The sequence below is a fragment of the Triturus cristatus genome, chromosome 4_1 (assembly GCF_964204655.1).
Source record: "Triturus cristatus chromosome 4_1, aTriCri1.1, whole genome shotgun sequence".
Taxonomy (NCBI): domain Eukaryota; kingdom Metazoa; phylum Chordata; class Amphibia; order Caudata; family Salamandridae; genus Triturus; species Triturus cristatus.
In genome coordinates, this window is record NC_140585.1 from 453,656,510 (window position 1) to 453,670,550 (window position 14,041).

At 42.2% G+C, this 14,041-nt stretch overlaps 1 protein-coding gene across 1 annotated transcript in view; it reads right to left on the minus strand.

Moving 5' to 3' along the window:
• Window positions 1-14,041, minus strand: part of VWF (von Willebrand factor) — a 1,048,714-nt gene that overhangs the window by 941,296 nt on the left and 93,377 nt on the right. The window contains exon 6 of the mRNA XM_085652611.1: window positions 8,883-9,007. Coding sequence (XP_085508737.1) covers window positions 8,883-9,007 — 125 coding nt within the window. The remainder of the gene's footprint in view (window positions 1-8,882; window positions 9,008-14,041) is intronic.

The following is a 14,041-nucleotide window of genomic DNA, read 5'->3' on the forward strand; positions in this document are numbered from 1 at the left end:
ACATTGTTTGGCCCTGGACACAATACAGAAATCCAGTTCACAACAAATAATAGATCAAATTACATACCAACTATGTGGGTGGGTGACTTTAATACTGAGCAATGTACGGATAGCAATAATTACATTTGTATAGTCCCGATGGAGAAAGGGACACACAGCCTTTGGGGAAGCATTAAATAAAATCATCCTTGTTATTTTTGATGGAGGGGAATAGCAATTTCACTTAAACACGGTTTTAGTTTAAACTTAATTGTTCAGCATTGGCTAAATGGTTTGAATAATACTGTCAGGTCTCTATAGATCTTTATTGTGTGTATTGGTGAGAGTTGCTGCTTTAGTGTGGTGGTTATGAGAGGTTCACAGCTTAGCAAAAGCCACCTTTCTGTGTGTGGCATGTCTAACTCCACTCCTGTACAGTCCAGATTGAGAATAGCTATAGTGACATTAAAAAGTGTTGGTTTTAGATCTTTGTTTGGACGAAAAGTCTTCACTAGTGTAGGGCTGAGACTTGAAGTTATTTCTCAAATCTGTGATTGACCTGGTTGGCCACAACTGAGCAGGGGGGCTTTCCGGTGATGCAAGGCTGTGTTTTATTGTGTCCAAATGTAGTTCAGAGCAGTCCAGTGTACCACATAGTTATGTTTAGTGTTTTTTCTCCCCATTAGTAAGCATTGTAGACTTTCAGGTACTACTTAAATGTGGACTTGCCTGACCGTTCTTGGGCTGGTCTCGCCACTGCTTTTAGGAGTCTTCAACCTTCATTAAGAAAGTTGGCATGAAAAAAAATATGCCATTTGCATTGTGAGGTCTGGATAGTATAAGCACACTGCTCGACTGGTGTTTTGTGAAGTTGGCCTGACGGACAATATTTTGGCAATTTCAAGCACCTCTTCTCTGAAGCTGCTTCTAAAGGTGGCTAGCGGAAGTGCTGAATCGATAGGAGCAGGGAAGATGACCACACTAGTTGGACTAGGGATGGATTCATGGAAGGAATGCCAAACATTCTGGGAATCCAGTGGAGCCTTACCGGCTCCATTCCACTGCCTTTTGTTGCGTGCATCAATTTGTCCAAGGTAATCGGATATAGGCCAAAATAAGGACATGACGTTTGGTTGGAGCTTTAACATCCTTCAGGATTGGTATCACTCGTGTAACTAGAAGCACCAGTGAACCTAGACAATGCTAATCAGTAGCCATTGAAAAAAATGTAAACATACTGCAGAGGTACAACTTCTTATTGCTATTGCCTTTATGCTTAACTGAATAAACGTGTGTGATTATCTGAGAAGAGACCGAATCTACATTAGGGCAATCTCGCCTTAAATTCTGATTTAATTCCTCTTTTGGCATTTTAAGTTTTTCCTTGTGTTCAGCAGCATAGCCTGCTTCAGGATCTCGCATGCAAAGAAAACAAGCATTTGCAATGCAACAGGTCTCGCATTTACGTGAGTTTCAGCTATTGGCATTGTAAATAATGCCTTTTATTTAGCTTTTGGTTTTTGAAACCATAAATAAAAAGCATTATTTATAATGCCAATAGCTTAAACTCTTGTAAATGTGTGTGTATGTGTCTTGTAAAGCGCACTGCTGCCCTGAGGCGTCGTGGCGCTGTAGACCGCTGGGGAACCCGTCCTGGCTATCCCTGTGAGATGGTCCCTCCTGGGTATCTCCAAGGTGAAACCAGGCATCCCCGGCGAATGTGGGGGGCCGTTGTGGAGATGAGGCAAGCTAATGCCCAGAGTTGCCGAGTGTGTTCCTGGTTAGAGTAGGTACCGAGGCAAGAATTATCAAGTCCGTTTTGACCCTGGTCCACGACCCTGCCGTGTCGGGAATTGAACCCTGGTCCCTGGCCGATTCTCTGCTTGCGGATCTGCCGCCTCTAACCAGTGAGCCACACCTCTCCACAATTGGGAGACCTATTGCATTGTAAATGCTTGTTTATGTTGTTATAGCTTCCTCTTTGTTGCGTAAGGAGTTCAGCAGTTCAGAGGTGGGCTGGGTGAAGCGATGCCAGATTGCTGCCTTTGCATCTTGGTATGTGTGGGCAGTGCTACAGCATTTCATACATAAGAGGAAAATGTTCCCTTAAAGTAGTTTACTCCAGCACAGATGCTCCCACCAAAGCCAGTCAATTTGGCGACACCCTAGAAAAATGTATTTTAATGACATTTATTGCTTTTGATTCAACATTGTAAGCATGGCTTTCATCCAATCTTTGTCTAACTCACATCGATGCCACGGAAGCTAACGAAATTATAATACTCCTTAAACCACGGCTATAGCAGTGCCTACCAAAGCCACCCCAGATTAAATAAAGGCAATGTCCATATACCGTAAAATAATTAGGAGCTATTATCGTGTGATTAAACATGTATAAGTTGCACATAAGCTTGACTTTAAGAGGAAAACCTCGGTAACAAATGTGCACATATTTTTTTTAATTCATGTCAATATTTTAAATGAATATGCAAAGATTTTTTGTTTTTTTTAAATCAGAAAGCGTTATATTATGGCATGCAAACTCATGATGCACCATGTCATACTGCACATTTACAATCCCCCCAGGCACACATTTAGAGTACTACTTTAATCCACAATACAGTAATAACATAATGCATTCGGGATGAGCTGTTTTACACCTGGTTTCAATGACCTTGGCCCATTAATGGGAACTGCCCTATTATGTGCCTGAACAGTTCCTACTAGCCTTTTGCTGGCAGTAACCTTCACACTATTTCCATGATAGAAAAGAGCTCTGCGTTCATAAATCCCATTCAGAGTGGAAGGGAGTGGGCATTCCAAGTAATGGCTTTGTTTGCCTTAGAAGTTTGGGAATGTCCTCAAATGCGAGCTGGAATGGTCAGAGATGGACTCCAACACAGAGCTGGAGTAACTGCCCTTCCAAGATGGGAAGAGTAGCGGATCACCCCCAGATTTGTTGGAGAGACAGGAGGCGGGGCTTCCGTCTTGGTGAAAATAATTTCCCCATGGAGAAATATAAATATTCCGTCTGTACGGACTTCTCTGCTGTTAATGAGAGTCAGTACTGTAAACGTCACTTGAGCCTGCCAGCACTAGGCCTGGAAACAAACACCTGGTGCAGTGTTCAAGGATACCACTGAGAGTTTTGGTGAATAGGGAAAAGCGATTTATCTTTTCAATGATATATAGTGTGGCCATGGCCGAAAGCTTCAGAGCGCTTTACAGCAATAGCATGACACACGGGTACAGCAAGTTACAGTTACAATAGTTACGTTCAGACATATTGCATCAGTAGCTGCAACCAGGACAAATTCAGCCACTGGACAAGAGACATACGCGGTTCAAGCATTGATTAGGATGAAAGCAGTTTGTCTCTTGGATAGAGTACTTAGGTATGGTCGAGGGGGAATAGCCCAGGTGTCTGTCAAATGGGAGGAGCTTGAGATCCATTTTGAAGGTGGCTATGCAGGTTATTAGGCAAAGGGAGGGAGGTAAGGAGTTCCAGATTCTTGTGGTACAATAAAAGTACGTTCAAGGGATATCCTTTTATGATTTCCTCAAGTATTTTCTTTATAATTTCCGAGAGGAAGGAGAGAGAAGGCAATAGAGGGATGGGTGGAGCAACATCATGTATATTTTTCAATATACAGGTATCATGTGTTGGTGTGGCTGATGGAGGTGAAGGCAAATTGCACAGAAGTCCAGCATGACTCTTCTGAACATGCGCTGCTCATATGACAGGGGATACATTTTGTGTGGCTGCCGTCCTTTACATAAATGTAGGTCGGTAACTGTGAATAAAGGGGATTTTTTCACCTTTGGGTTCTGAGTGCATTACAATCTGATATTTACTAGAACTAATGACCAACTAAGAGGCACCTTAACCATCTCGCAATAAGTGGGCAAGCTCTTTCAGTGTATATGGCAAATGATAGCCAATTCTAAGTCAAGGTCAAGAGGGTTTTCTTATGCATAATAACTACGTTTTGGGATTGGCCAGAATACAATAAAAGCAATACAAACATTATACACAATCTCAAATGTGGGAGGCGTGATCAACAAACTCATTACAAAGGAATTTAGCAACAACTTACACACAAGTGACGGAACCCTGTGGCCTCATTTTATGTATACATGTTAAAGGAATAGTGCAGATATAAAAGAATCACGGAAAATGTTCACATAATAGCTTGGAGAAATAAGCATTGGCAAGGCCAATGATTCTCCCCTGTGCGACCTATTGTCTTTGCCAATGCTTTTTGACTTTGATGTACAGCATTGGCAAGATGCTGTGGAGTATAAACAAAAGAAAAAAGAAGCAAAAAAGAAAGGAGCAATGTTGCAGATGCAGTGGCTGCGTCATTTTGTAGGTGCGTACATGTGTGACAACACATGCGCCGACAAAATGACACGACACGTGCAGCGGTTGTTAAAAATGTACCTATCTGATGTGAATCGGTAAATAGAAACATGAAAAATAGTAGTGCGAATGGGCTTTTTTAAGGCAGAGGTGACAGCAATTTGCTGCCTGGCCACATGGATGAGGTGTGGGGCAATGAAGTCGGAAGAAACAGGGAGCGGGTGGAGAGTGGAAAGCAGCACAAAAGAAAGAGCAACACTGGCGAGGCGAGAGAAGCACACGAGTGATAAAGCAACAAATAGCACAGAGGGAGCTGGGTAGGGGGAGAAGCACATGAGCGAGAGCTTTCAACAAGAGGGAGATAGCAACAGAGAGCGTGGGGAGATTTCGGGCAGTGGGGAGCAGCACACTAGAAACAGAGATGGACAATCCATGCACTCTCATGGAGTGCCTAAGCGAGCACTGGAAGGACACAAGTCAGAGAAACCAAAGGGTGGTAAAGAAGCTAAGCTCTAGGAGAATGCTAGCTCAAGATGGACAAGGAATACCATCAAATAGGAAACAAGCAATTGAGAGTGACGACCAAGCCAAGCAATGGGTGAGCCGGAAGCCTACCATAACTTCTTGGTAAACCCCCAGTAGTTCTTTTCCAACCAGACAGATTGTGCTGTCCAGTAGGCAAAACCTCAGCAGCTGCCCTCCATGACAAAAATGTGGTCCTGATCAATATGATTCTGATTAATACCAATGACCGTTAATCAAAAGAGTTTTTTGAATGTTAAAGTTTCGGTGTGCAGCAACTAGAATCCTGGCCTGGAACATTTAGATGCAGCTGTCACAAGTGAAATGAATAGATACGCATTAGTAATGCTGACTATGCCTTAAAATATAAATCCTGCTTGTAGCAATCCAACTGAAAGAAGAAGAATAAAAAAAACTTCAAGGATCAACAGTAATTACTTAATGGATTTATATGGTCTTTGAATCAATCATGGCTAACATGCACATGGTAATGGCGTTCAGGCCCTACCCAACACAGCTGCATGCAACCAATATATAATTAAATGAGCATGTGATTCAGCAACATCTGCTATCACACCAGAGGAAAGGACCAGGAGTTTGGGTACAGTCTCACTGTGTTCTTGTTGCCAAACCAGAATACTGATACATTAGAAATTAGTGGAAATAGAATTGATGTCAGCAATGTTCTTTAGTACTCAACAGCAGCCCCAGTGAATCAAGCACTTGCTGTGGGTTTCACACAGACACACAGTAGTGGTCATGGTGGCTCAATGAGCTGAACAGCAGTCACTGCCAGGTCAAAATATCAACTCTAATTAGGGCCACCTCCTTATTGAGGTTGACAAATTGAGTGCAATTAAGATCTTTAATAGTACAAATTGTTATTTCTAGCACCTAGGCCCTGATTACAAGTTCAGGGCTTAGTTTCCATCCCCTAAATGACAAGTTGTATAATGATCCCACCCTCACTCTTTTCCCCTGATAGATTCCAGTAGGTCAAACCTGCTGAAAGGATTCAAGGGAAATCTGAATGTGGTGTTAAAAATCAATTGCCCACGGGTGAGGTATTTACCAGGTGTGGTAAGAGCCTCCTGTTCCAAGTTTTCAATTCGGAAACGAGACATAGCATGAAGAATTGGTTTTTAACATACAGAATTCTGGCTTTATTCTGGACCTTTTCCCCTAAATAAAATTCAGTATATTTGAGCTATCAGGTGTGATAATTATCTGTGTAAACTCCTGTTTGGAATGTGGCCCTGATCTTGTAATTATGTCCTTAAAAACGTCAGAAGTGGGGCTTGAAATGCTTTATGAAAAAGAAAATATATCTTTATCAGTCAAGTGAGTGTGGTTCCTTTGACTGAGAGGCAAAGATACAATAAAACACTTGCCCAAGATGGCACAGGGTGTTAGTGAAAAACCACTGGCCGCACTACAGCTGTGTGGGCGGATACTCTTTAGCAGTGCACATGATTTGCATTACTTCTATTGTATTCTCTCCTGGCCAGCTGACCACAACAAACCCACAGGCAAGAGAAGAGAGGGCGATTTGCATTCTTGAAGCTGAATGCAACAAAGAGATTATTTATAGACTGAAGTAAAAAAAAAAAGATTAAATTCAACTCTTTCTACAAAGCCAAAAATAAACAGTGTATAACAACGTTTGTTCTTGAGCCTGAATCTATTAAGTGTCTTCTGTATTTGTCAACTGAGTTGGTCCCCGATGCCAAGTGCCTCTAATTAATCAAAATGTGTGAGTGTTGATCACACAAGAGTTTCTTAGCTTAGACATAAGATCAGATATGTGAAAGAATGCTGTGTGTAGTACACAGCTTTAATTATGACTTTAGATACAGTAAGTGTCTCTAACAAACATCAAATGGACTGACAAAAGAAATGCAGTTTCTAAATTCCCAAAAGCCAGTTAAAGGGCCACTTCACATAATGTGCACTGTACGAGGTCATTTTGCACTGCTGACCAACAATTTTGAAACATTATGGAAATTACATTTACACCGTCCAACTGAGTAGTGATTTGGTGCAAGCTTCAGCGTGCACTGGTCATCAGTGCAACAAAACACAGGTACTGATGAAAATTACGGGATCTGACACAGAAAGTGACCTCCGTTTTTAGTTCCAGTCTACTGACTGGGCGGTTGCTGATTGGCGGCATGGCGACGTTTGGTAAGTTGCTGATTGGAGGAATGGCGACGTTGGGTCAGTTGCTGATTGCAAGCATGGCTCCAGCTTCTGGGCATTACCTTGAAGCCGTTTTCTATGGTGCGCCAGTATATAAGTGGTCTGTGCATTTCTTTTTGGAGTCTTGAACACATACATTAACCTGAAATATCTCCGAGTTAGTGTATGTTTTTGCTGAAAACAAAACTTAGAAACACAGGGAAGTAATTGCCTTTTTGTGTTCAGCTGTCAGCCAACCATGGGCTAAAGATGCTGAAAAGATGCGCACTGACCCCTGTGTGGTGGAGCATCATGATATGGACGCTCACCTTGATCAAGTCCCCAGTGTGTAAGATCCACCTCGCAACAACTGGCCAATCATGGCATAGTCTGCAATCACTGGTACACTTCTAATAATCACAGAGGAGAATTTACCTTTCAAACAGTCATGGCAAGTAAACAGCTATATCACAAATTGAGACAGGGGCGTAACAGAGGCCCCTGCAGACCCTGTGGCGGAGGGTAGCCCCAAACCCTCCAGGGGGCCCCCAAACCTTCAAGGGTGCTCCATTCAGCCCAAGGCTAATGAATAGCTGTGAGATATAGGAGACTGGAGTGGCCCTCACCACATTCTGCGGGGAGGTGTGGCACAGGGCCGGACTGTCCGTAGAAGGCTTTGGGCATTTTTAGCGGGGAGGCAGGAAGGGTGGGGCCGCTTTTGGAGCGGTGAGGACTGTTTTTTTACTTGGGGGCAGTTTTGCAGCACTACTGCAATATCAGCCCCAAGTAACAAAAGCAGCAGTGCGTCACACCTGCAACACCCGCCCCCACACGGTGGGGCTGGTATGACAAATTTGCCAGGGCTGCTTTGGGTTTCCAGTCCAGCCCTGGGGGTGCATCATTTTGCATCACTGCACTGTTTGGAGAAGCACTCAAATGCAGGCATGCCTGTGCCTGCTCAAGAGCAGACGACTACCTGTGCCTCCCTTTGAGTGTGATCTTCTAGACAGCACTGCACCTCTTTGTCAAAGGGTGTTGTCACAAAATTAAGGGACGTGCCAAAGCCTAGATTCAGTAGAAAGGATACAAACCTCAGCGTTTTTGGTTTCGAGCTGAAGCCTAAACTAACGAATCACAGGATTACTTTAAAATGTATCTTTGAGATAGCAATGTTTAAAATACTGTTGCACTTGAATTTCAACATGACCTCTGAGGAATGTGTCAGTTTACTTAAGGAGACATTTTCCGTCCTGCTACTTCTATGTTGCAATCTTACAACTGCAAATACGTTTTTCCTGTTTGTTTTACAACTCTTCAGAAAATGGAGGATTAGACTAGCCTAAATTGGCACTCTCTGTTGGTTTACATTTAAAGTCCCAGTGAGGAGTTATCTGGATAGGCTGCTGTCAATTTCTATGACAGTGGAGGAAGGGAAGATGAATATAATACTACTATATAATTTTAAATTTCGCGACCGGTTAGCAATAAATCAAAACCATGATATAACACATCTGGTTTTGTATGTTTGTACCCTGACAATTTCTGGAAGAATTCACTTCATATGGGTGCACATCATTGAGCAGTATTATTGGTGCACGTATCTGTAGATATTATCATTCATGGGTACAAAATGAAGCCAGTTATTACTCATCCATGTGGTCATCTTTTCTGTAGAGAAAGTGTTACCCTTCACCTTTTGTTTCCTACTTTTCGGACCCATCACATACCTATCAGTTAGGCTAGGCCTTTTACATACTTTACCTACTTAATAATGTATTTTTACTAGTGTTAGAATAACCAGATTAAAAAAGGCAACAAACATCTCCCAATATCAAAATACCTTGTCTGCAGCCTCTGATGAGATGTTGCAGGTGTGATTTGGAGGCAGGACTCTTCTGCAACGTTTTTCTCCTCCATGCAAAGCCCAGGAGTTTGCAAAATCATACGAGTCTACTGCCAGAATATCTGTAATTAGTAAAAACATATTTTTTTATCATTTTCATGAGGTCTCCTTCCTTTTCTGGAAAAAAACATATCAACCTAAATTGCTGAACTGAAATTGTTGTTACACATTCTTGCTTAATTTTTACACCATATCACCTGGAAGAGACTTGTGAATGGGTGGGGGAGTGAGGTAGTGTAACACTGAGGATTATCAAGTGAGAGGCGACCAAGTTGTGAAGTACCACACAGTTATGAAACCAGTGCCTTCTTAGTGAAAACACAATTTGGATTACTGACAGAATATCTAAATCAAAAATATTGGGTGGACAGATTATTGTGTCAAAAATATTGACGACCAAAATATTGAAAAGATAAGAGCAAATAGGTAAGGATAGATCTACTATTCTTATCTCCACATCTACATACCATGAAGATATATATATATCGTCAAGCTACATATATGCAGAGTTATATATAATAAAGCTTTGCTTGCCTATAGAAATTTACCTTCACAATATTTTTGCCCTCTATATTTAGTTTCACAATATATTTTAGTTCTGATAGTAACACTAGGGGGACAATTTCGATGTCGGGTGCAATTGCTTCTACCCAACACCAACTCGGTCATGGGACTGCCAGACACCCAGTCAGCACATTGTTACGGTTGCATTCCTACATTTCCCTATGGGAGCATGCATTACGCATGTAAACTGGCCATAATACATGCTCCCATAGGGATATGGGAGGTGTGGTTCATCCCTGCACCTCGTGGAACCACGGGGTGCAGGGATCAACGGCACCATAGGTGCCCCTTCAGCCCCAACAGGAGGCCGCATACTCAAGAGGGCCCTTACGGGGGCCCCAAAACATGCTTTCCAGCATGGCTTCCATGTCGGACAGGCCGGCATGTAAACCATGTCGGAATCCATGCATCATAATCCTAAGGGTGAAAAGGCCCGCCCTTTGGGATTATGGGCCTGTTCCGATTTGAGCCCATCGGAAGCCAGCTGGAATGACCAGCTGGTTTCAATTCTGATTGGCTGCATCCTTATCAGCCAGTCAGAATTGAAACCGACGATCGATAGCTTTCCGACCGCCATTGTAATAGTCCCCTAAATGTTAAGCATATAAACTGCAGCAATGAAACATTAACACTAGAAAACATTACAATAACATTCCCAAATCAATTTAGTAAATAGAAGAACATTTTACTATAGCCTTATAGCCCGCCGTAGCGGGCTATACCGGCTGTTAGAGGCCCGCTGCAGCGTTAAAGGCCCGAGCCGAAGGCGAGGGACTTTAACAAAGCAGAGGGACTTTAAAAGCCGGTATAGCCCTGCTACGAAGGGCTATAAGGCTATTAGAACATTCTGCCACTAGAGGGCAGAATGTTCTAACAAAACAAAGCCTTCAGGGAGAGCGAGGGAATTCAAATTCCCTCAGGCTCCCTGAAGTCTTTGTTCACAGCCAGAACTGTGAACAAAGACACATTGGAATGTTGGGGCTCCGGGCTTATACCAGCCATTATAAGCCCGGAGCGCTCCATTGTTTTCAATGGAGCTCCCAACATTCCAATGTTCTAATATTTAAAACAAGACCAAAATTACAAAACTGCATGAAGGATCAGGACTGTATGACATGTGAAGAAAATGTCAAAAATACCCATTGGTAAAATGTGGGTTTAATTCAATGTTATCTCATGTACGTTACCAATACTTGCCACTAGAGGCAACTCTTGCACCAAAAAGCAGTTACCAGTAGATATGCGCCTCGCACAGGTGCAGACAGCAGGGACAGTTATCTTTCCGACTGGCACTCTCTGGTACATTGATTCCTCCTAAAGACCAAGCCACCATTTAAGGGTATGGGGCATTCCAAGCAGTCACAACCAAGTGTGAAACGCAATGTATGTGAGGGTGATTTCTGACTTGAAAGCATTGAGGAGTCTCTGACGTGGAGATGAAGGCTGCATTTAAGTCTGACATTACTTTGCACATCGTGGACCATGACCAATGTCTTGTAGAGATTTACAAAAAACACGCTAAGTCACTGGTAGAGCTCTGTGTGCATGCTAGCTTTAAAAAATTAAACTAGAAAAGTCTCATCTTGTTGCATTTGAAACAAGATATTGTCTTGGTGTAAATATAGAGCCCTTCAATTGAATTCACTTCAAGAGCAAGGACTCTAAACATAAACCACTAATGCCTCATAATGTATCAGACTTTAATTTAGGAACACTAAAAACATTGCTTGCTTTTTGTCAAGCATTGCTATTTTAATCTGACCATTACACTGAGGTAATACAACATAAGACTTTCACTTAGACTCCTCATCATATGCACTCCCATCATATCAAATCAAGTTCAAACAACTAATGCCAGCAAAAGTAAGCTGCCTGAAAGTGTCGTTCTCTCTTTTTACATTATTTACATGATGCCAGTGTGGCAGTCAGTTGGTGTCTCCTTTTGGAGCTTTTGCTGGGCACCAATGTGAGCACATTTACTAACAAAAACGTTTTCTGTAAGTTTCTTCTTTATGCATATTCCAAGCTCTCGGTTTTCAATCAAACATGGCACTAAGGGCCAGATGTACGACCCTACCAATTTCCAAGTTACAAATTGCATCGTTTTGCAACTCGCAATTTGCGACTCACAAATAGGAATGTACAACAGTGTCTCCGACACTGTTTGCGATTCCTGATGGGTCGCAAATTGCCTGCCTCACTAATATTCATGAGGCAGGTGCAATTTGCGGCCCCATTAGGAATGGCTAGCACTCCCAGTCAGCAGACCACCATGTCTGTGACTGCTTTTTAAATAAAGCAGTTTTTTTTTTACATGCAACCCGTTTTCCTTACGAGACACATTTAAAAAACGAAAAATGAAACATTACTGTTTCATTTTTTAAGAGTAGGCAGTGATCTGTGGGACCACTGCCTGCTTTAAAAAAATATTTTCACTGCCAGTCACAAAGGGGAAGGAGTACCCTGGGGACCCCTTCCCATTTGTGAGTGGCTTACCACCCATTTCAAATGGGTGGTAAACTGCGAGTGTTTCGTGACTGCAATTGCAGCCGCAAAACAATCTTACATTTAAGTGTGAGTCGCTATTAAGAAGGGACTCCCTTGGCATGCCCATTCCTAATAGTGAGTCGCAAGCACTATTTTGCAAGTCAATAATAGGTTACCGACTTGGACAATAGGGTTTGTGAATAGGGAAGACCCATTTTGCTGTCGCAAACAGGCCAATTTCCTGTTTGCGACTGCAAACAATGGTCGTACATCTGGCCCTAAATGTTTTCTCTGTGCTCGAAAAACTCATTGCAGTATAGCGGAAGCTTCTAGCCAAGGCACATTGACTGGAGCTGAAGGGTGGTTTTATTGTATTTGTAGATGCAACATTAATTTATGAAACAACCAACCATTTTCTCAGTTACATTCAGGGATGTGAGAGATGTTTACATACCTCAGAAACCTCTATTTATTTGCACATCTAAATGGAATTTCTAATTTATGGTTTTCTGATAATGCAAAGAAAGAACCCAATGAAATATTGATGGCACTTGTTATGGAAAATCAGAAAGGCAATTAGGTTAAAAAAAATTATGAATTCTTAGGAACGTGCAAGAGACATAAGTGATCAGATACAATTCGAGTCAGTCGTGCAAAGCAGACCAGTAAATATAATGCTTCATAAAAAGTTGGATCAATCTACTAAAAAGGAGGATAGGTTTCAAGTGCATGGAAATAAAAATATAAATTATTGAACTAAAGTATTCACACTCTAGGCTTGTTCATGTTCATTAACATCAGCATCTACAAGTCCCTCCTGAATGACCAACATAAAAAGAGCAATCTCAGGGTCTCTGCATGGCAATACAAAATAGGTTGCATAAGACAGATTTAATGTAGGGCAATTTAAAATCTTATTAATACCTTTACGAAATTCATTACAAAGGCAAAACAATAAGTGGATATGTTGACATCCATCTACTATGGAATCACAGGTCGATGAGCTTGGGCAAGGTAGCAAAATTGATTTGAAATTGCTTTCATACTTTTCATTCTGGTCAGAAGTAAACAATGTATTCTTGGTAACCCTGGGCGTAGTTTGCGTAGTAGCGCTACGCGTAGCTACGCGAAGTGCACTACGCAAGCTACGAGTAGCTACGCTAACTGCATAGTACGGTAAGGAAATGCTGTTCGCACTGATTGCACAGTGCCGGATGCTTGTCCGCACTGTGCAATCATTGCAAACGGCATCTTGCACAGTGCAAGCGTTCGTTGTCTGCTGCTCGAGTAGATTTGTACTCGAGCGGCAGCTTTCTCAACATGGACTGGTAGTTTCTCATCGCGAGTGGTTGCGAGTATACGCGACCACTTGCAATGAGAAACCTGACCACCCCGCGTTGAGAATCTCGCCGGGAGGTTTATTTTCCACGCTCGCAATCGACAACTTGATGTTGCTGATCGTGAATGAGGATAAAGTCTCGCCGGGATGTTGATTTTGCTCGCTCGCGGTCACCAACTTGACGTTGAGGACCGCGAGCAAGCAAAAAATGCCCACTACGCGTTTTTGCACTGTGCTACGTGCAATTGGCGTAGTGCGTAGTAGCGCAAATTTTGCACGCTCCGCGAGCATAGTGTAGTACTATGCCCAGGGTTAATTCTCGGTAGAGGAGGTTCGCAATTTTCTACAGCCAAAATTAAAAAAGAGAAGAAATTCTATCTTCAAACCGGGTTACTTAAATACTCCAATATACAAAGCTTGAGTTCCTGGGCATTCTGCACTCAAAGCTATATGTAAGAAATCGGACTATTATTTGTGGTGGGTGATTACCTTCTTCAAGAAATGATCACAGCCCTTGTTAGGATGAATTCTCAAAGTCACTAAATTAACCTGAGCTCAACCTATTGGTAACTATGGCACAGAGCAGACACTTTTAACTGAGGGCAATGTGTAAAGTATTTATGCAGTACCAAAATAGTAATAAAGTGAAAATGCAAATCAATAAAAATTGCAAATCAAATTAGAAACGTAGAGTACAATTTATTTA